The sequence below is a fragment of the Chrysochloris asiatica genome, unplaced genomic scaffold (genome assembly GCF_000296735.1).
Source record: "Chrysochloris asiatica unplaced genomic scaffold, ChrAsi1.0 scaffold00220, whole genome shotgun sequence".
NCBI lineage: Eukaryota > Metazoa > Chordata > Mammalia > Afrosoricida > Chrysochloridae > Chrysochloris > Chrysochloris asiatica.
Genome location: NW_006408738.1, coordinates 4,540,373 through 4,561,194, shown reverse-complemented (window position 1 = coordinate 4,561,194; position 20,822 = coordinate 4,540,373). Strand labels below are relative to the sequence as shown.

The 20,822-nt window shown below is 46.7% G+C and overlaps 1 protein-coding gene and 1 pseudogene across 1 annotated transcript in view; both read right to left on the bottom strand.

Moving 5' to 3' along the window:
- The window catches only part of SH3RF3 (SH3 domain containing ring finger 3), a 660,635-nt gene that overhangs the window by 545,019 nt on the left and 94,794 nt on the right, over positions 1 to 20,822 (bottom strand). The window contains exon 2 of the mRNA XM_006873039.1: positions 20,569 to 20,580. Within this exon, the coding sequence (XP_006873101.1) occupies positions 20,569 to 20,580 (12 nt within the window). The remainder of the gene's footprint in view (positions 1 to 20,568; positions 20,581 to 20,822) is intronic.
- Positions 11,389 to 12,128, bottom strand: LOC102829772 (annotated as a pseudogene).

Sequence of the window (20,822 nt, the reverse complement as noted above, 5' to 3'; positions counted from 1 at the left end):
TGTGAATTGAGTGACATTTTACAGAGGAGATCACCAGTTTGACATTCAACAAATCCTACACTTGCTTTCATCTCACTGATTGCATTGCCTCCCTGGATCATCACTTACCCATCTCCTCCCTGTGTTTCCTGCTTCCAGTCCACCCCACTTCCCAATTCTTCCCAACTTCGTCCTCAGGTAAATGTTGCCTTTTTGATCTTAAGTGGTTGACCATTCCATGGTGAGCAGACCTTATTAGTGTTGTTGGCCCCTTGAATAGCTATCTACTGCTTCACTGAAAATCAGCCACAAGGGTGAGTTCCTGCCAGACCTGAAGTCTCGGGTTCCTGCAGTCTCGTTCTGACCACTAAGCCGGGTCCTTTTACTAATTTTGAGTTTGGTTCCACATTTTCACCCACTCTATCCGGGTTGTTGTTTTTCCTTTGCTATTGATTCAGTGTCAATTCGACACGGCCCACTGCAGATGAACAAGACAATGCCCAGTCACGCACCAACTTCACGATTGTCGGTGTGCCCAAGTCTGTGTGTCTGAACCCACTGTGTGCATACAGTGGGTGCCTTCCAGCCTCGGGGACTCATCTTCCAACACTGTACTGAATACTGCTCTGTTGTAATCCACAAAGGTTTAATTGGCTTACTTTTGGAAGCACATTGCCAGGTCTTTCTTCCTGATTTTCTTAGTCTGGAAGCTCCACTGAAAACTGTTACTAATGGCATCGCTTCCAGAATTATCACATCATGTGAGCTACACCATATAGTACAACGAACTGACACTCATCTGGCAGCTTTCAAACTTCTTTAACTGCAACATAATAAAGCTATTGGTTTAGTCCCAACTTCTAGTTTACAGAAAAACACAGGAACTCAAGAAACATGTTAATGACATCACCAAGAAACAATCCAGCAAAAAACAAGAGTGTGGAACAGTGGCTCCCAAGAAGGGGCAATATTGTCCCCTAGCAGACATTTGACAATGTCTGGAAACATGTTTGCCTATCATGATGTGTGTATGTCAGGATAAGCAGGGAGAAGCTGGCTGCCGGAAAGTGGAGACCAGGGAATTTCCTAAACTTCCTAGGGCAGTCCCCCAAAACCGATACTCATCTGGCCCCAAATGTCAACATGGAACCTTGTTCCTGAATGAGAGAAACTATCAGGGGCATTAAAAACTAAAAATAATGTGTGAGCCGAATTGTAAGAAGACTTTAGGGCAGAACTGGGGAAACCTGATTGGGAATTAGACACTAACAACATAAGGAAACTCTTATGAATTTTCTTAGGTGAGATCAGAGTATAATAAAAAGTGCTTTTTCTTTAGAGATATGCTGACTTATCTAGAGGGAAAACACATCGTATCTGGGGCGGAGGGGAGGCGTCATGGTTCATCCAAGGTAGACAGGTAAATAGATGGTTGTTGTAAAGTGCCGTGGATTCCTAAAGTAGGAACTGCTTTGTTGTTGAGTGCTGTGGCGTCAGTTCCAACTCATAGTGACGTCTATAGGATCTCTGAGGAGCAACTGGTGAATTTGAACTGCTGACCTTATGGTTAACAGTCCAGTGTTCATCACAGTATCACTTCAGGACTCCAATAGGTGGATGGATGGATAGATGAGTGGGTAGATGGATAGACAGAAAGGTAGATAGTTAGATGTTGGGTGGGTGGGTGGGAGTGTGAATGGATAGATAGATAGATAACAGACAGATACGCAGGCAGACAGACAGACAGATGGACCGACCTGATGTCAATGAGTCAATTCCCACTCATGACCATCTCATGTGGTTCACTCTATATGGTTTTCAAGACCATGACCCTTTAGAAAGGAGTTATGGTGGTGCAGTGCTCAGGTGCTCATCTGCTAACCAAAAGGTTGGTGGTTCAATCCTACCATCTGCTCCGTGGCAGTGTGATGCATAAAGATGTATACCCTTGGCACCCTATGGGGCTAGCCAACTCTTTCAAACAGGGTCAATTATGAGTCGGAACTGACTGCATAGCAGTGGGCTTGGGCATGTTTGCTTTGATTTTTTGGACCTTTAGGAACTGATCACTAAGTGTTTCTTCCAAGACAACTCTGGGTGGTCCAAACTGCCCACCTTCCAGTTAGCATTTAAATGCTTAATGGCACCAAAGGGAAAGTGAAAAATACTAATGTCATATAAAGTCAGATGGACACGGAGCCCCCATCCACCCACCTGGTGCAGACCCCAGAATTTAGAGTCATTTGATTTAGGAGGCCTGGGGGATACCATTAGACGTAAGAGCAGAGAAGTGACTTAGGGACATTACTCTGGGGTGCTATAACAGCCTCAGGGAATGTTTGCCTGGACACAGGTGCTGTGCTCCCAGAGGTGAGGAAATGAAGAACAACCCAATGGAGGAGGCAGTGCGCCTCACGATAGGGCAGCGGTCATTACTGGACAGGAACGCTACATTTGAACCATGGACTGTGGCCTCCACCCAGTGAGCCCACTTACAACCTTTTCATGACGGAGATCCAGGCTGCCCCCCATTCACACGACAGCCCTTCTGCTCTCTGAAGAGGCCCCATATCTCTGTCAAGGTCCTTTCCATCCTGCCAAGCACATCTGTTTTGGTCAACGGTTCTGCATGACTGAACAAGAGCAGAGCAGAGTGGGAGTTGGGGTGATGAGACCTGGGACCTGGGTGGCCATGGGCCAGAACCAACCCAGACTCTGTGGACCTGACAGAGCTCCGCTGGCCCGGCAGCTACGTCCTCTGAGTTAGCAGCGTGCAGACAAAGCAGATCCTAGTCCACACCCACAGTGATGATGTCATCCCACGTACTCCACGTAACGTACACTGTGAAACATTAGCATGAGCACTGAACGACGTGCTCATGTGTCGAGCAGTTGTTCAGTCCAAGAATTCTATAGCAAAGTCTTACAACCACATTTTGCCTTGCCCAGGGAAAGGCGGCTCCAGCAACCCCTTTACGAAATATGTGGGAAGGAGAATACGGTGGACTTAGAAAGGATCTCACACCGTATGCCTGTCAGCAGACCCAAGTGCCAAAGACAGAGTCATGTGGATTTTTCAGGTGGCGAAACCGAGGCTCAGAGAAACAATGTGCACACCATGGCTGCTTGCTGATTGGTTCATTCATAATCAGGGTCAAGTGGGTTCCATGTCCTAAGCTCCGGCAGCACTGCTTCTGTGTATATCTGCAGACATCACGGCTGGCAGCCCGGTCCGCTGCATTGGCAGGGGCGGGGGAGTGGGCAGGGAGAGTCCATGGCACATGCTAACTGTCCGTCAGTTACCAGACATGTAAGAAATGTGCCAGGGCACCAGCAACACCACACAACTTAAAAAAAAAAAAATTAAATGCAGCCAATTATGGCTTCACATCAGGAAACCGTAGACAAGGAAAACCCCTGGGGCATCAGAAACACAATCAGGGAGAATTTCATTACCAACATCTTCTAAAGGGGCTCAGACCCTGTTGTAACTAGACCTGAAAACCAGATGAAGCTTGTGTTTCTTGGGAAATGATGGGGCCAAGAAACATAAATGACCCTTGGGGATCCTCAGGGTCAAACCAGGGGCTGCATCTCCCCTTGTATGCCAAGTACGGGCTCATGGGAGGAAGGAGAAGAACACAGGTTCCTGTAGGATGCATTTCCCCCTTGATTTACAACTGATATTGTATTCTATGCTCATGAAGACTCTGTACCTGGACCAAGAGGCAGTTGTTCGAACAGAACATGGGAACACTGAATGGTTTAAAATTAAGAAAGGTGTGTGACAGGGTTGTATTCTCTCGCCAAACATATTCAACCTGTATGCTGAGCAAATAATCCGAGAAGCTGGGTTCTATGAAGAAAAATGTGGCATCAGTATTGGAGGAAGACTCATTAACAACCTGCGATATGCAGATGATACAACCTTTCTTGCTGAAAGTGAAGAGGACTTAAAACATTTACTGATGAAGATCAAAGAGCACAGCCTTCTGTATGGATTGCATCTCGATGTAAAGAAAACAAAAATCCTCATCACTGGACCAATAAACAACATTCTTATCAATGGAGAAAAGACTGAAGTTGTCAAGGACTTCATTTTTCTTGGATCAACTATCAACACTCACGGAAGCAGCAGTCAAGAAATCAAATGATGTATTGCAATAGGCAAATCTGCTGCACAAGACCTTTTGAAAGCGTTGAAGAGCAAAGATGTCAACTTGAAGATTAAGGTGCGCCTGACCCAAGCCTTGGTATTTTCAATCACCTCATATGCATACGAAAGCTGGACAGTGAATAAGGAAGACCGTAGAAGAATTGATGCTTTTGAGTTATGGTGTTGGAGGAGAATATGGAAAGTGCCATGCGCTGCCAAAAGAACCAACAGATCTGTGTTGGAAGAGGTACAGACAGAGTGTTCCTTGGAGGCCAGGATGGCCAAACTCCCTCTCTTATACTTCAGACATATTGTCAGGAGGGACCATTCACTGGAGAAGGATATCATGTTTGGTAAGGTGGAGGGTCAGAGAAAAAGAAGAAGACCCCCAGCGAGATGGATTGGCCAAGTGACAGCATCAATGGGCTCAAGCAAGGCGACAACTGTGAAGTTGGCCTAGGACCGGGCAGTGTTTCGTTCTGTTGTGCATAAGGTCGCTATGAGTTGGTACCAACTCGATGGCACCTAACAACAACAATTGCATTTTGTTGTCCTTCTTGTTGTTGGCTGCCATCGGGCTTAACTCTATTTACAAAGGAACAAAACAAAATGCTGTCAGAATCTTGTGCCATCCCATGACCCACTGTGATTTACAGGGTTCTCAGCAGCTGACTTTCAGAAGTAGATAACCAGGACTTTCTTCCTGGCCCGTTTTAATCTGGAAGATCTGCTGACACCTGTTCAGCATACAGCAACAACCAAGCCTCCACTAGCAAGTGGGTGGTGGATAGGCGTAGCGTGGAATCTACCATCGAATTACCACTGTCCTCCTATAAGCTATAAGTCCAGTCATTTATGACACTACCACGAGTGTGAGTGGAGAAAGGAAACGACCATGCTCCAAGGACGCACCCTCAGGGCAGACATCATTTCCTGGGTGGGCATGTGGGCACATACCTTTTCTGAGCCACACAGTTCCCAACGCAGCCAGGCTTCAAGGAAATGCAAGTGTGGCCACAATAAACTACATGTGTCTTCTTTGGATTTTATTAGCAAATGGTTTTCATTCAAACATTTTTTTATGTTTTTTTTTCTTAATGCTTGTACTCTAGTATTGCATAGCTGGTGCAGCACTGTGGGATAATGCACCAGACTGCAAAGCCATTTGAACTGCAAGGTTGGTGGTTTATGCTCACCAGCCGCTCCTCGGAAACCCTATACAGGGTCGCTATGGGTTGGAAACGACTTGATGGCAGTTAACAACACCACCCCACTAGGATGGGTTTCAGACATGTTAGATGAATCGGTAGGATGCTTGCTGGCTTAGCAACACAAGATGCAACTGTCCTATGAGAACATCATCCTTCCCTTTACAGAACAGAGAGATGTGCTGAGCATCATACATGTGGGTCCCAAACTAATATTTTACGCCAATTATTTGGCCTTTCATTACATGGGTGCGCCTCTCCTGACAATGTGCCAATGTCCTTTACCATGTGGAGCAAGGTACTTCTGATGTTCTGTGGACAGAGCTAGGGAATAGGTAAACAGATATATTTCACTCAAGGATCTTTTAATTGAGGTCGTAATGTGAAGGGTTTTGTATGGACACTCAGACCATGGCCCCAAAGCCCTAAAAATGTAAAGGGGAAGAAGGGGCAGGTATACAAATAACTTCTTAAACCTTCAGGAGAAGACTCTAGTTCTAATATGGCAATACAAAATCAGATAGAGGTAGAATTTAGACTAAGCCTCAGCATGAGAGAGATGCCAGGGCCTGCAAAAAAGGACCAAGAGAAAAAGCTCCTACCTAGACAGGCGGGTGGAAAGGTCCAGAGGTAGGGCTTGGATACCACAGTACAGAGGAAGTGGTTCAGGGGGGCACAGGAGAAGGGCCGCTAGAGCAGTAGGTTGGAAGGTTTCAAATGTGGCTAAGGAATTTTTATTTCATGTAATGAGTTTATAAGTGCATGCATGACAAAATTAAAGCACAGTTTGAGAAGGATTAACCTTGAAGTCGTGTGAAGGATGAATCAGATTATAAGGAAAGGCAGACAAGTCGGAGGGTAATCTGGGAGTCCCTAATGGCAGGAGCAAGTAAGCACTCAACTATCAGCCTAAAGGTTGGCAGTTTGAACCCACTCAGAGGTGCCCCAAAAGAAAAGGGCCCTTGGGTCACCCTACAGCTGAGTCAACTCAAGGACAACTTAGACAGCTGCCGCAGGACAATCTGAGTGTGACACCAGGGTGGGAGCCACGAATGCTAAAGAGACAGTCCAGCCCATGAGTCGCATGGGGGTCCCACACTGTGAACAGGACCCCTCACTGGAGGTTTCCTGCTTCGTTGCCGCTGTCTTCAAAGTCTTGATGCTATTAGCTCTGAGTCTGGGTTTTATAAGTGAACTCAGATTGTATTCTGAAAATACAACCATCACACACAAAGATAGGCCAAGCTGTAGGATTCTAACATGACTTCTCCACCTCTCCCCACCATCCCCAGACACCACTGTTAGCACGAGTCCTCCACAAAGGCCTGGACACAGATGCACAAAGTTAAGGGGTCGGCCACTCATGCCCCAGGCACCTCTGAAGGTCTGCACTTACCCTGTGTCTCTGTACCCAAGGGAGCACACAAAAGGACAAAGAAAAAGCACCAGGACAATTTGAGAGAACAACGTTGAAAGAAAGGAAAAAGCTTTCTTCTGTTTTCCAAGGAAAGTGCTCTGCCATTTCATTTTGTGCTGGGCCCTGCAGATTTGGACCTGGAGGATGTGTTGGGGTAAGAACAGGAACCAGATGAATGGGGGGACGGAGGCATCACCAGGAAGGTGGGAAAGGAAGACTTCGCTTTGGTTAGAGAGGTTGGTTCTAAGTAAATTCACTCAGGACAGTGTCAGAATCTCCAGGCAGAAGTACACAGCTGTGAACTGGCAAAGAAGGGCTGGACTTCAGGGGTCCCGTCAGACACAGAGGCCCCATCCAAACCAGGCAATGAACGAGTTGTCAGCCAGTATCATGAAGGTACAGACTACAGGGAAATGGGGGGCAGAGCTGGAACCCAAGAACTACAAGGGATGCAAAGCAGTATGAACAGAGCCAGGAAAGAAGGGAACATTAAGAAAAAACAAAATCAGGAGAGAGTCTATAAGGGAGAGGGGAGCTGTTGGTAGAAACTGGGGATGGGAGGTCAAGGAGGCTACTAGGGATATCTGTGAAGGTCTTTGAGAAAACAGACTTAAATGTGGAGTAGCCATTCTGAGAATACAATCATCACACACACAAAGATGAGTTATAGGATTCTAATATGTCTTCTTAACGTCTCTGGTCTCAGTTTGCGGTTCATTTCCTCATTTATTGTCAATGGTTTATGTCTCACAGAGCTGTCTTAAAAGGAAGTGGAGCAACCTCATTCCCAAAATACAGTCACTCCTTAGAAACCCTCTGCAGGGTCACTGTGGGTTGGAACTGATTTGATGACACTTAGCAACAACATTAGGAAGGGTGTCCTGGTGTGGCGCTGTAGGGTCCCCACTGGACTGCAAAGTCGACTTGAACTGCAAGACCAGAGGTTCAAACCCACAGCCACTCCTCAGAAACCCTATAGAGAGTCACTACGAGTTTGAACCGACTCAACGGCATGTAACAACAATCTTAACAAAAATAAAAACTATGAAGGATTCACAAGGATGCAGAGGTTTTGAGGTCTGTGTGTTGCTGCTGGCTAGAAGGCAAAATGGTGCAGACACTGTGAAAACAGTCTGGGGGATGCTCAGAAAAATCTAATCAGAATTCACATATGATCCAGCAGTTCCTCCTAGAAATATACCAAAGAGCCCTAAAGGTGAGGCCTCCGACACTCGTACACTATTGTAGCATTACTCACAACGGTCATAAGGTGGAAACAGCCCAAGTGCTCATCTACAGACAACTAGAGACACAAATGTGATCCATCCATACGGTAGAATGTTATTCAGCCATAAAGAAGTCCCTATATATGATGTGAAGTGAATAACCTTGGAAACATGTTCAGGGAAACAGACTCAAAAGGATAAGCATTATACGACTCCACTTACATGAAATACCTAGATTCGATAAATGCAGAGAGACAAAAACTCACTAGTGGTTGCCAAGGGCTGGGGGCACTGTAGGAAGAGCTCTGAACTGCTAACACAAGGTCACCAGCCCATTCTCAGGTGAAAGATGAGGCTGTCTGCCCATGTAAAGATTTACAGCCTTGGAAACCCTATGCAGGGCCGCTATGGGTCAGAACCGACTCCACAGCACCTAACAACAAGGTCAGGGTGGGGGGAAGAACAGGAGTTATTTTTGAAGGGGAACTGAGATTCTGTTCGGGCTGATGAAAACTTGGAGAAGTGGTAGTACAAGATGGTGAATATAGTTAATATCTCTGAATCGTACACTTAAAATGGTAAATTTGTGTTATATATACTTTAACACAATAAAAGGTCATTTTTAATGATGCTGTTAAATGCCATTGAGTCTGTTCCAATTCATAGCAACCCTGTATGGCATTTCTGAGGAATGGCTGGTGGGCTTGAACTGCCGACCTTGGGGTCCTTGGGGTCGGCAGTCTAGTGCTTATCCTACAAAGCCACCACAGAAAAAAGGAAAACCATAGAAAAAAAGGAAAACTGAGCAAGTAGAGTCCGCCTGGAATAATCCTCTCCACAGAAAATTCCCTAGTCCGTCTCTAGGCCTATTAGCCCAGAGTTATTTTAAAGAAACGTGATTCCTCAGCTTAGGCAGTGTTGAACTTTGGGGTCAGATAATTCTCTGTGGTAAGGGTCTGCCCTGTGGGCTGTAGGATGTTTAGCTACATCCCTGTCCTCTGCCCACTGGATGCCAGTACCAGCCCTCCCCCTCCAGGTGTTGGCCGCCAATACTGTCTCCAGATATTGCCAAATGTCTGCTGGGAAGGGCGGACAAAATTGCCTCCAGTTAGCCTCATATCTGCAAAGAAGGTGAGCACACCTCCTCCTCCCACAAACTCCCAGACCACTTAGTAGTGAGTTTCTCTCTAGCCTGTTTATAATCTGAATTTTACAGTCATTTCTGTGTCGCATGTTGAGAACGTATTTGTTAGGGCCGTCAATTTCACTGCCAGGCAGACTGCCCGGCAGCATTCATCTTACAGGGCTAAGGCTGCATTTGTTGGTTTGGTTGTTTGGGTGTGTTTTTTTCATTTAGCGTCACTTATGGTCCCTCGAAACTCCCTGATGTGCTGAGGAGACCTCAAGGCATGCTATTCAGAGCATGACAAATGGGAAGTTACAGGCTTGACACCAACACCACCAGCCACCTCCTGTGAAGGGCTCATGCTCACAAAGGACCTGGCTCCCAGTGAAGCTAAGCCTTCAACAATGAATCCAGACACAGCGGAGTTTCAGAAGCACAGCGGCCACCTGAGAGCCATTCCTCACTCACTGCAGTTCTAACTGAACGAAGAGCCTCGACTGCTCCTACCTTCCCAGCCCTAAGTGCCAGTGACGACACCCAACCAGCTGAGGCTTTGTTACACAATCATGTAACACAGTACAAAACGCAAATGAGGCGAGCTTTCATCAAATTAGAAATCCCAGGTGGTACAAATGGTTAACACACTTGGATGTTAACTGAAAGGTTGGATGGTCCAGTCAACTCAGAAACACCTCAGAAGAAAGTCCTGGCAACTTCCAACAAATCAGCCATTGAAAATTCTATGCAACATAGTTCTACTCTGACATTCATGGGGCCACCAAGAGTTCTGGTAGCATAGTGGTTACAAATCGGGCTGTGAACCACAAGGTCAGCAGTTAGAAACTACCAGCTGTTCCACAGGAGAAAGATGAGGCTTTCTGCTCCCGTAAAGATTTACAGCCTCGGAAACCCTGTACAGGGTCGCTATGAGTCGGAACCAACTCCACAGCACATCACCACCAGCACCATGAGTTGGCTTGATGGCAACTGATTTTTTGTTCAAAAACAGAAAAAAAAACAACATTTCTTTTGTGCTCTCTCTCTCTCTTTTTATCAACTCAGAAAAAAAGTTTATCAAGATGATACAGTGAACAATCCAACACATTGTGAATGTAGGTCATTCTACAATGAAACGGTCTGGACTTTCCAAAATCGCCAATGCCTTGGAACGGAAACAAAACAGGACCTGGGCAGGGGGCAGTTACTGATCACAAGAAATGTAATGTATACATCTTGATAAGAGCTTAAACCAAAAGAAAAAAGAAAGAAAGAAAATTTAAAAAAACTAAAACAACTGTAAAATATAGTTTGGGGGACAACTGAGGAAATATAAATACAAGTTACATGTGATGGACTTATCCTTTCTTATAGACTATGATGGCAAGAGGCATTCCTATTCTTAGAAGATGTATGCTGATGGATTTAGTGCAAAGTGTTCTAAAATATGAAACGTAATTTCATATAATTCAAACAAAAATATAAATATGAGTGGACTTCCAAAAGTTTGTGGAAAAATGGAATTAAAATGTAATCGAATTTTCCCATGAACCTTTGGGAGCCTCTTTGTATGTGTGTGAATGTCCATGTAGATAAGAATGGAGAGTATGTGAAAGTCACAAAAATGCATCAAACACTAGGTAAATCTAAACAAAATATAATAAAAGGAGCTCTGGTAGCATGGGGGGTTACGAGTCGGGTTGCTAACCTCAAGGTCAGCAGTTCCAAACTACCAGCTGTTCCACGGGAGAAAGATGAGGCTTTCTGCTCCTGTAAAGATTTACAGCCTCGGGAACCCTGTACAGGGTCACTATGAGTCAGAATCGACTCTACAGCACGTCACCACAATGACCACAATCTAGCAACATACATAGACGTATTTATTGTACTGGTTTTTTTCACTATGTCTATAGACTAGAATTTTTTCAAAGTAAAATTTTTAGATAAACGTATTTTTATAAAAAAGAATTTTCTATTTTAAAAAAGGGTTGTGTGGCTCATAGAATCACTGAGAAGGATGAAGAACACCAGGCTCACAGATAACACCTAAAACTATTCCCCCAAAATGAGAATTCTCCCAAGCATCCAACACTGGTTTGTGTTCCTGCCACTCTGGTACCAAAGATTAACTCTGAAGTCACTGCTTCTTTGCTAGAGAGCCTTGGCCCTTCTGTACATGTGCTTCTCGGCACTGGCTGCCTGCTGTCATCACCTGGGGTCAGCTATGCATGGAGGTCACCAGCGCAGGCTGGCTGGCAGGGAGCGGGAGGTAAGAGGGCTCAGCTCCAGACAGTGTCTCCAGGGCCAGCGGAGGGTGTCGAGCTGGAGGAACCTGGAAGCTCCTTCTGGCCATCTGCAGGCTGCACAGGCCACTTCTTTTGGTGGATTAAGGCCTTGTTCTTGCTCTTGAATATTTTGCTGAGATCTAGCTTGTTCTCAAAGCAGCCAGTCTCTTATGTGAGCAGATTTGAGTTGCAGGTGATGGGCTTATGAATTTTGAACCATTTCTTGGCCTGGGACTAATGCCATAGCTAGTGAAGGCATACTGGCACTAGGGCAGACCAGGTGGGTAATGAGCAGCAGATATTAGGTGATAAAGGTATCTGGGGGAAAATGCCAGTATAAAGCTCTGTCCAGAAGCCAGACCTCAGTGTCTTGTCTATGGTTGGTTTCCCATGTTTGTAAACAAGGCAAACCTTCCCATCCACTGCAAGAATCCAGCTCAAATATTACACTGTGCGAGTCACAGTGAGGCTTTCTGGCTGGTCCTCACTTGGGTCATCCTTACCCTCCTCCAGGTCTGTAAGACTGGTGCTTTAGGGAGAGACTGCATGTTACACTGGCTAAGTCAAGTCCCTTTCCAGATGCTATCACTGCCTTGCTGTCCAATGGAATGATGGGATCATACAGCAACCGACTGGTCAGCAGGCACCTTTTCTGTGATGGTCACCTCCATCACTCCAGGGGAAGATTCTAGGATGTGGGTGTTCGTTTTTCTAGGTATGGGTCCTGTGCCCATGCTGTGCAGCGGAGTGACAGAGGAGGAAAGCCACCTGCAAGAAAGCTGGACCCCACCTCATGGCATGCTGGGAGTTGTAGTTTTCATGCCTGAGAGCCTGGTGGGGTGGAGATGAGGGTTCCCCGGCATGTGTGGGAGCAGTAGGTCTACAAGACTCTTGTTCCCATGCCCCAGCTCTGTGCTCCACACCAAGAATTAGGGGAGCACCCAGCCTTTCTGTGCTCTCTCTCTTAAAAACATTCTGTTTTTATATTTGCTATCTATCGTAGTAAGGAGCTCTGGTTGCATAGTGGTTACGAATCAGGCTGCGAACCGCAAGGTCAGCAGTTCGAAACTACCAGCTGCTCCATGGAAGAAAGATGAGGCTTTCTGCTCCCGTAAAGATATACAGCCTCGGAAGCCCTGTTCAGGGTCGATATGGATAGGAACCGACTCGACGGCACTCAACAACAACAACAATCTAACATAGTGGGCATGATCAAAGGCCACAGACTTCAGTATGAATTGCATCTCAATATGAAGAAAACAAAAATCTTCACTACTGGACCAATAAACAAAATCCATTTAAATTGAGAAATGATTGAAGTTGTCAAGGACTTCATATTTCTAGGATCAACCATCGACACTCACGGAAGTAGCAGTCAAGAAATCAGACGACGTATTACATTAGGCAAATCTGCGGCACAAGACCTTTTTTTTCAAGTGTTGAAGAGCAAAGATGTCAGCCTGAGGACTAAGGTGTGCCTGACCCAAGCCATGGTATTTTCAATCACCTCATATGCATGTGAAAGTTGGACAGTGAATAAGGAAGACCATAGAAGAATTGATGCATTTGAGTTGTGGTGTTGGAGGAGAATACTGAAAGTGCCATGGACTGCCAAAAGAACCAATAGATCTGTGTTGGAAGAAGTGCAGCCAGAGTGCTCCTTAGAGGCTAGGATGGCCAAACTTCGTCTCTATTACTTCAGATATATTGTCAGGAGGGACCAGTTTCTGGAGAAGGATATCATGTTTGGTAAGGTGGAGGGTCAGAGAAAAAGAGGAAGACCCCTAGTGAGATGGACTGGCAATATGGCAGCATCAATGGGCTCAAGTGTGGCAACAATTGTGAGGTTGGTCCATGAACAGGCAGTGTTTTGTTCTGCTGTGTATAGGGTCGCTATGAGTCAGACTGACTTGATGGCGCCGAACAACAACATCAATGTGGTGTCTTTCTGGAGCATAAGGTATTTGTAGGGAGAGTCTCCCAGACACCTGAGGCCACACTTTGACTCAGGACACAGGGCAGACACATCTCCAACCTGCCCTGCACACCAGCTCCCCCTGGTGAGCAGCAGCTGAGGTTGGGTGGGAGCTGGGGAGCAGATAGCCTAAACCTGGTCCTGGGAACAGTCGGTGGGAGGCCTCATCTGACCCAAGGCTCCACGGATCATACTCAGTGTCTCCTGAAGCTTCATTTACAAATCATAATTTCAAAGACAAAATTATTACATTTCAAGACAGTAACCTCAGACTGAGCCCCAAGGAGTTCTGTTAAGGACTGAATTATGCTCCCCCCACCCCCAACACACACACACATAGAAAATATTATCAACTTGGTTATCATGAAATTACTCTCCTTTTTGTGATCTAATTAGACTACGTGTTGTAAATCTTTATCTCTATGATGGTACTGTAGGATAAGCACTGGACTACTAAGTAAGGAGCTCTAGTAGTGTTGTGGTTACAAATCGGGCTGCTAATCTCACGGTCAGCAGTTCGAAACTCACAGCTGTTCCGCGCAAGAAAGATGCGGCTTTCTGCTCCCATAAAGATTTACAGCCTCAGAAACCCCCGTACAGGATCGCTGTGTCGGAACTGACTCCACGGCACATAACAACAACAACAACTAAGAGAAAGGTTGGCAGTTCAAACCCACAAGCTACTCCTCAGAAACCCTATACAGGGTCCCTATGAGTTGGAAAGGACCACAGCACTTAACAACATGATGTAATGAAGAAGGATTTGAGGTGTTATGTTAATGAGGCCAAACACAATCTACAGCACTAGGTTGTATCTACAATCTCTTTTGAGGTTTATTGTTGTGAAGTGCCATCAAGTCGGTTCCGACTCATAGCAACCCTATATAGGGTTTCTGTGGAGCAGCTGGTGGGTTTGAACTGCTGACCTTGTGGTTCACAGTCCAGTGCTGATCCTACATGCCACACCAGAGATTAAACAGGCGAGCAGAAATCAAGGGACCTACAACCATCACGAAAGAAAGGCCAAGAGCACATTGCACTGTTTGGACCCAAGGCCCCCATACTGAGAACCTCCTAGACCCAGGGGAAGACCGGTATGAAGACACATGGAGATCTCCAAGGAACACTGGACCGTGGGGTGTTGGAAGGAGACAAGGACCTTTCCCCAGAGCCAAGAGAAAGTCTTCCCCTCGGACCAGCACTCAGAACTTGAATGTCCAGTCTCCAAAACTGTAAGTGCTGAGCTCCACTTGATGGCATTGGGCTTGGGTTATTTGGGTTTTAAACTGTAAGAGAATAAATTTCTGCTTGTTAAAGCCATTCACTTATGGCGTTTCTGTTACCGCCGCACTGGTTAACTGAGAAAGGTCCCTTGGTCTGCGGCCAGCTTTTCCCCTCTGCTTCAGCGTTAAGACGTCAACCACCAAAATCTCTATCAAGAAACATCCATGTGTATGTGGACTGCTGAGTTCCAAATACAAACATCACTTTCACCAATTACATTCCGCTTGGTCCTGAAAGACAGAGCTCCTCAAGCTCTCAAGTTCAGTGATGAGGAAACTCAGGGTCCAAAAAGTGAAATCGCTTGTCCGAGAACAGTTTGTAAGAGTCAAAACAGAGCCTAGATGGAAATCCAGATTGGTGTGGCCTTGCAACCTAACCTGCTTCTCCTTGGATCCCCTTCTGAGTGAGCGGCCTCCCACTCTGCCTACTGCCCACCTAGGTCAGGCAGACTAGCCAGCCACACGAGAGGAAGAGACACAGAGCAGTCTTTTCAATCCACACCCAGAGTTACCACCACTCAGCTGTCAGTCTGTCACACTGCAGTGGTCTGTGCGTTGTTGTGGTGCTAGAAATCAGGCCACCTGGGTTTTAAAAACCAGCAGGGTCACCCAAGGTGGACAGGGGTCAGCAGAGCTTCCAAACTAAGACAGACTAGGAAGGAGACATGGCCTACTTCTGAATGATTGGTGGTGGTGCTGTGTTGTGGAGTCGGATCGTACTCATAGCGACCCCGCACAGGGTTTCTGAGGCTGTAAATCTTTATGGGAGCAGAATGCCTCATCTTTCCCCCACAGAGCAGCTGGTAGTCTCAAACTGCTAACCTTGCTGTCCACAGTCCAATTTGTAACCACTATGCTACCAGAGCTCCTTCTGAATGATTAGCCACTGAAACCTTATGAGTAGCACGGAATATTGTTTATAGATAGAGTGTGCGGGGAAAGCCTCGATAGAGTGAAGGGTCAGCAGAAAAGAGGAAGATGCCCAAAGAGGTGGACCAGCCCAGTGACAGTAACAACTATTACGAGGCTGACCCAGGACCTGGAAGTGTTTTGTTCTGTGGTACATAGGGTCGCTGTGAGTCACAATCATCTCTACGGGACCTAACAACAACAACAACAACAACAAAAACAAGAACCAAGACTCCGCAGGGAATGCGTGGCGTACACCCAGAGACCAGTATCCTCCTGCACCTGAGGGGCTCCAGAAGCTGACTTGAAACTCGTGAACTACCTTCATGGGTTCAAATCCTATTTCCACTAGTTAGTGGGACAGTTACTTCATCACATTTTTACTCCGTTGTTTTATAACAACACACAACAAAACAGTTGATTCAGGGTGACTCCTTATGTGTCCAAGTCGAGCTGTGCTCCATAGGGCTCATGTTGTTGTTAAGTGCTGTCGTGTTGGTTCTGAACCATAGCGACCCTGTATAGGGTTTCTAAGGTTACTCATCTGCAGAAAGGAACCAAATGGCACTCATTTGTTCTTGTGAAGTGCCATTGAGTCGATTCTGACCCACAGCGACCCTCTATAGGTTTTCCCAGGAACAGCTGGTGAGCTTGAACCGCCAACCTTGCAGTTCAAACGGCTTTGCAGTACAGCGCATTAACCCACAGCGCCACACCAGGAGTCCCACTCACAGGAATAAACAAGTGAATAAGTGGAAAGCACTTGAAACTGGTGCTTAGCACACAGGTGGAAGAACCTCAGTAGAAGCTATTAGTAACAGGCAGTTACCTATCAACCCAACAAACCTGGGTGCCCAATGTCTTCATAGGATATTAATGTGGGCTCGCCCCACCTCTGCCCAGGAAGATCCCGAAACAGTGGGGGTCAGACTCTAAGTGGCCGTACAATATGGCCCCACTGAAACCTGGTGAGGCATCTGGTCCTAAATGACCCAGATGAATGGTACAGACGTTCTCCTCCCTAGCTGGGCTCCCTGCCCACTGCACGGGCAAATGACCACAGACATTCTGCATCAGCATGGGGCTGTGTTAGCATTCACACATCACACCCTGTCTCTGGGACCAGACCTTAGCCAGCTGGTTCAGGGTACAGTCTGTAATCACAAAACAGCCACACTCCCAAAGCTGGGGTTGGTTCCTTTGCCTTCTACTGAAGTCCACTCCCAGTGCTTAGGGCAACCCCTCAGAGAAAGGGTAAACCCACGGTCTAATTAGCATATATTCTAAACAGCTGGCCCAGACACATTCCAAACAGAGGAGGAGGGGAGTGGCCTGCATTCCTCCCACCCCAGCAGAGGTGCCCCCGGGGTCCAGTCAGAGCTGTAAGAATTGCTGGCCAGGGCGCTAAAGGCACCATGCCAAGGGATTAAATCAGAGTAAATACTGGAGGCAAGACGGGAATCCAGCCCAGAAAGGAAGCAGCCACGGTCAGGGTCAGAACGGCAGTCCAGAGGCTGAAGGAACAGACGCAGGCCAGAGTACTGGAGTGAGCTAGGCCAAGGCAGGGAACCCGCCAGGGCTGAGGAAAGGGTGTCGCTGGCTCCCCAGGTAACCGTGAAATGATGTCTATGGTCACCTCTTCTCATGCAGGTGGCCCTGTGGTGATGATCACAGGAACTGAACCCCAAACTGCCATCTTACCCTGCCCGGGAGAGCAATTCCACCACAAGGGACTTACTGTGTGGCCTTGAATGATGAATGTCACCTCTCTCAGCTGAGTCCCCTTGGCCCACAGAAGAAGGCTTTACAAGGTGAGCAGAAGGCATCTCTTACAGTCTTAACTTTAACACAGATTCTCACTATAAGAAAGCGTGTGTGCCCACAGATTAGTAAATGCAACATGTCTGTTTCCAGACAGTCCACAGATGGACATGGTATTTGCCTATCTTCACTGCAGGACACGTAGCTAAGTAACAAAGCAACTTCACAACAAGAAGGTAGAAGGTTAAATTGAGAAACGCTCTAAATGTCTACAGACAGACATTCTCCATTCCAGCTATGACAAAGAGCAGCTCTCCAAAGTTGGAAGGGTAATTTTACAAGGTCCTAGCCCAAAGGAAGTTCAACATTAAAAAAAAAAAAAAAAATCTTATTAGAAGTCCAGGTCAAATAAGTACCATGAAAATAGCAAGTGCCCAGAGAAATAAAACACAAAAGCTGAGCTACTTGGCACACGGTCAGGGAAGTTGTCTGGGGGAGAGAAGGAGGCATCTCTCCAGACAAAAACATAAAAACAGTTCCTGCAAAGGAAACCCACTAACTATGACAGGGTTAGGTACAAACTGGAACTTAATTAAACAAGTCTCAAAAGAATCCAGGTTTCCAAAATCAAACAGATAGCTCTTTAAGCAGCCAGGACAACCAATGGTGGGAACATCTGGTCCTCAGTCATTCATCAGACATGAAGAGGAGCCCTTCATGTCTACAGAGGGCAGGGTCCTCAGGGTGAGGAGGGCAGGGGATGTTTTAGCAGCTCCCCAGTACCCTCTTTATTCAGTGACATGGAGCCCTGGCTCCCTGGGCACAGAAGGACTTCCCCCAGCCCCATTGCCTGACACACCTTCCTGTTTCCAAAACCCTGTAGTGAGCAGGCAGAGGAAGGAACCTGCTATTTACCTTCCCTCAGTCTCCAATGAGAGTCCCTCCTTTTAGGGAGAACCAAACATCTCCTTTTGCTTTGTTTTTTTACCATGTGCCACGGCAAATGCATTTGTCAAGGGCCTTCCTTGTGAGTCAAGGAGTCACAATATTAGGTCCTTATTAAAAATCACCTGGTCTTTGCACGTCTTTTTTCCCCTGGCTCTAAAAGGTTCTGTGTCTTCAAATCTCGGAGACTGTCAGTCCCCTGCCTTCCAACTCTGCAGAATTTCTCTTCTTTCCTGCTCCCTTGGGTTTTTCTCCTTTACTGTCTAACTCACATTCAAAGAAACAAAAAAGCCCCACTGCCTTGCAGTCAATTCTGAGTCACAGTGACCCCCTTAGGACAGGGTAGAGCTGACCCACAGGGTCTCCGAGGATGTGAATCTTTCTGGAAGCAAGCTGCCCCATTTATCTCCTCTGGAGCATCTGGTAGGTCCACGTGGTTGCTCTTTGGGGTAACAGGGTCTCTATTTAGCATCCTGAGCACTGTTGAGTTTTTCAATCTTTTCATTTTGTAATTTCTCAGGGCCTGGACTACCATATTATGAGTTTGTTGTTGTTGAGTGCCGTCGAGTCAGCTCTGACTCACAGTGACCCAGTATGGGGTTTCCAAGGAACGGCTGGTGAGCTTGAACTGTCGACCTTGAGGTTCACGCTGACCTTGCAGTCCAGCGCATTGACCTGCAGCCACACCAGAACTTCATATTATGGGGAGAGCTCCTTTAAATGAAGTATTAGGAAGCACCTTTGTCTGCTTGACATCTTTGGGGTGTAAAGAATGAAGACTATCATGTGTCCTGATGACATTTAAAATCTAGTCTTTACCTAAGCCAGACCTGTCTGTCCACGCCCACAGCACACGTCTGTGTGTGCACACGCTCCCTCATCCACCACATCCTCTCTGCTTAGAGGACATGTCCCATGACTAAACCGGTGTCCTGGACTGGTTGCTGAAGTAAATGCCCCTCTTCATCAGACTCACACAAAGCCAGGTATATCAGGGGACGTTTCTATGACAAGTAGCCATGACATGGTTGCTATTGGCCCACTGACAGCTCAGCCACAGCCTGGGACTTTCAGGGAGGCAAGGTGGCCCAGGGGAGCACCTCTGAGAAGCAGGATGTCAGAGGGAAAGAAAGCTGGTGGTCAAGGAAATGAGCACGTAAGCGCCGGCAACTTACCGGACACGCAGCAGGCCAGCTGGAGGGGGGTCAACAAGGACCAGCGTAACTGTGGGTTTCCTGGACACAGACTGGGGTACAGCCAAGGGAGACGACAAATCAGCGAGAATAGCAAGACGAAAACTATTACTAAAACCAGCAACTGACACACAGGGTGTGTTCGCCAGCTCTACGTACTAACACGTGTGTGGAAGTTAGTTTATGCCGAATTCATTAACGTACCCTGTAACAACCGTAATTCGGTGCTGTATTTCAGGTGTTTCTAAGAGTGCTGGGAAAACCCCTGAGTGGCAGTCAACATATTCAGCTGCTCATTGAAGAGTCAATTTCCAATCTTCCCAGAGGCGCCTCAGAGGAACGGCCTGCTGATCCGCCTCTAAGAAATCAGCCATTAAAAACCATATGGGCTACAGTTGTAGTGTGACGCACACAGGGTCTTCGTGAGTCAGAACTGATTACTGGCTCAGAGTTCTGGGAAGAGCCTGGGGGAGTCTGGGATTGTCCATCCACACCAATTGGCCATGAATCTAATTTCTTGGGGGAATTCATAATAAAAGGTCTTGACATGAATATTTGGAGTCAAGTGTGTATGCTGTTGCTGCTGTTAAATGCTGGTGAGTTGGTTCCAACTCAGCGACCCTGCATAGGGTTTCCAAGAAGCGGCTGGTGAGTCTGAACCATCAACCTTGTGGTTAGCAGTCCAGTGCTGATCCTACAACACCCCACCGGGAGTCCGAAGGTAGACTATACTATGATCTTAAATGTTCATGTTTATTTCTAGCAGTCCGTCAGCATGGCATTTGGGACCTAAACTGGCATCTTAGTTCACTAGTCAAGAGGCCACGGGCAAGTCTCATAACCTTCCAAATCCTTAGCTTCATCACCTGTAAAATGTGTGGTTGTTGTCATTAAGTACCATTGAGTTGGTCTGACTCACAGCAACACTATATATATAGGGTTTCTGAGGAGTGACTGATGAGCTTGCAGTTCAAACCGACCTTGCAGTTCAGCTACCCAAGGTTATTTGTGAGGATTTGATGAAATACCTGGACAGCAGATGGGTACGCGCCCTGATTATTTTCACTGCAAGGTGGTGGTTCAAACTCACGAACCGCTCCTCAGAAACTATACAGGGTTGCTCTGAGTCTGAACCGACTCCACGGCACTTCACCACAACCTCAAGGAAGAGTCCTTTATGGCACTAAGCCCCATACCAATGTTGTTGTTGTTGTTGTTGTTAAGTGCCATCGAGTCGGGTCCGACCCATAGCGACCCTGTACAGGGTTTCCTAGGGTGTAAATCTTTACGGGAGTAGAAAGCCTCATCTTTCTCCCGCGGAGCGGCTGGTAGTTTCGAACCGCTGACCTTAAGGTTCGCAGC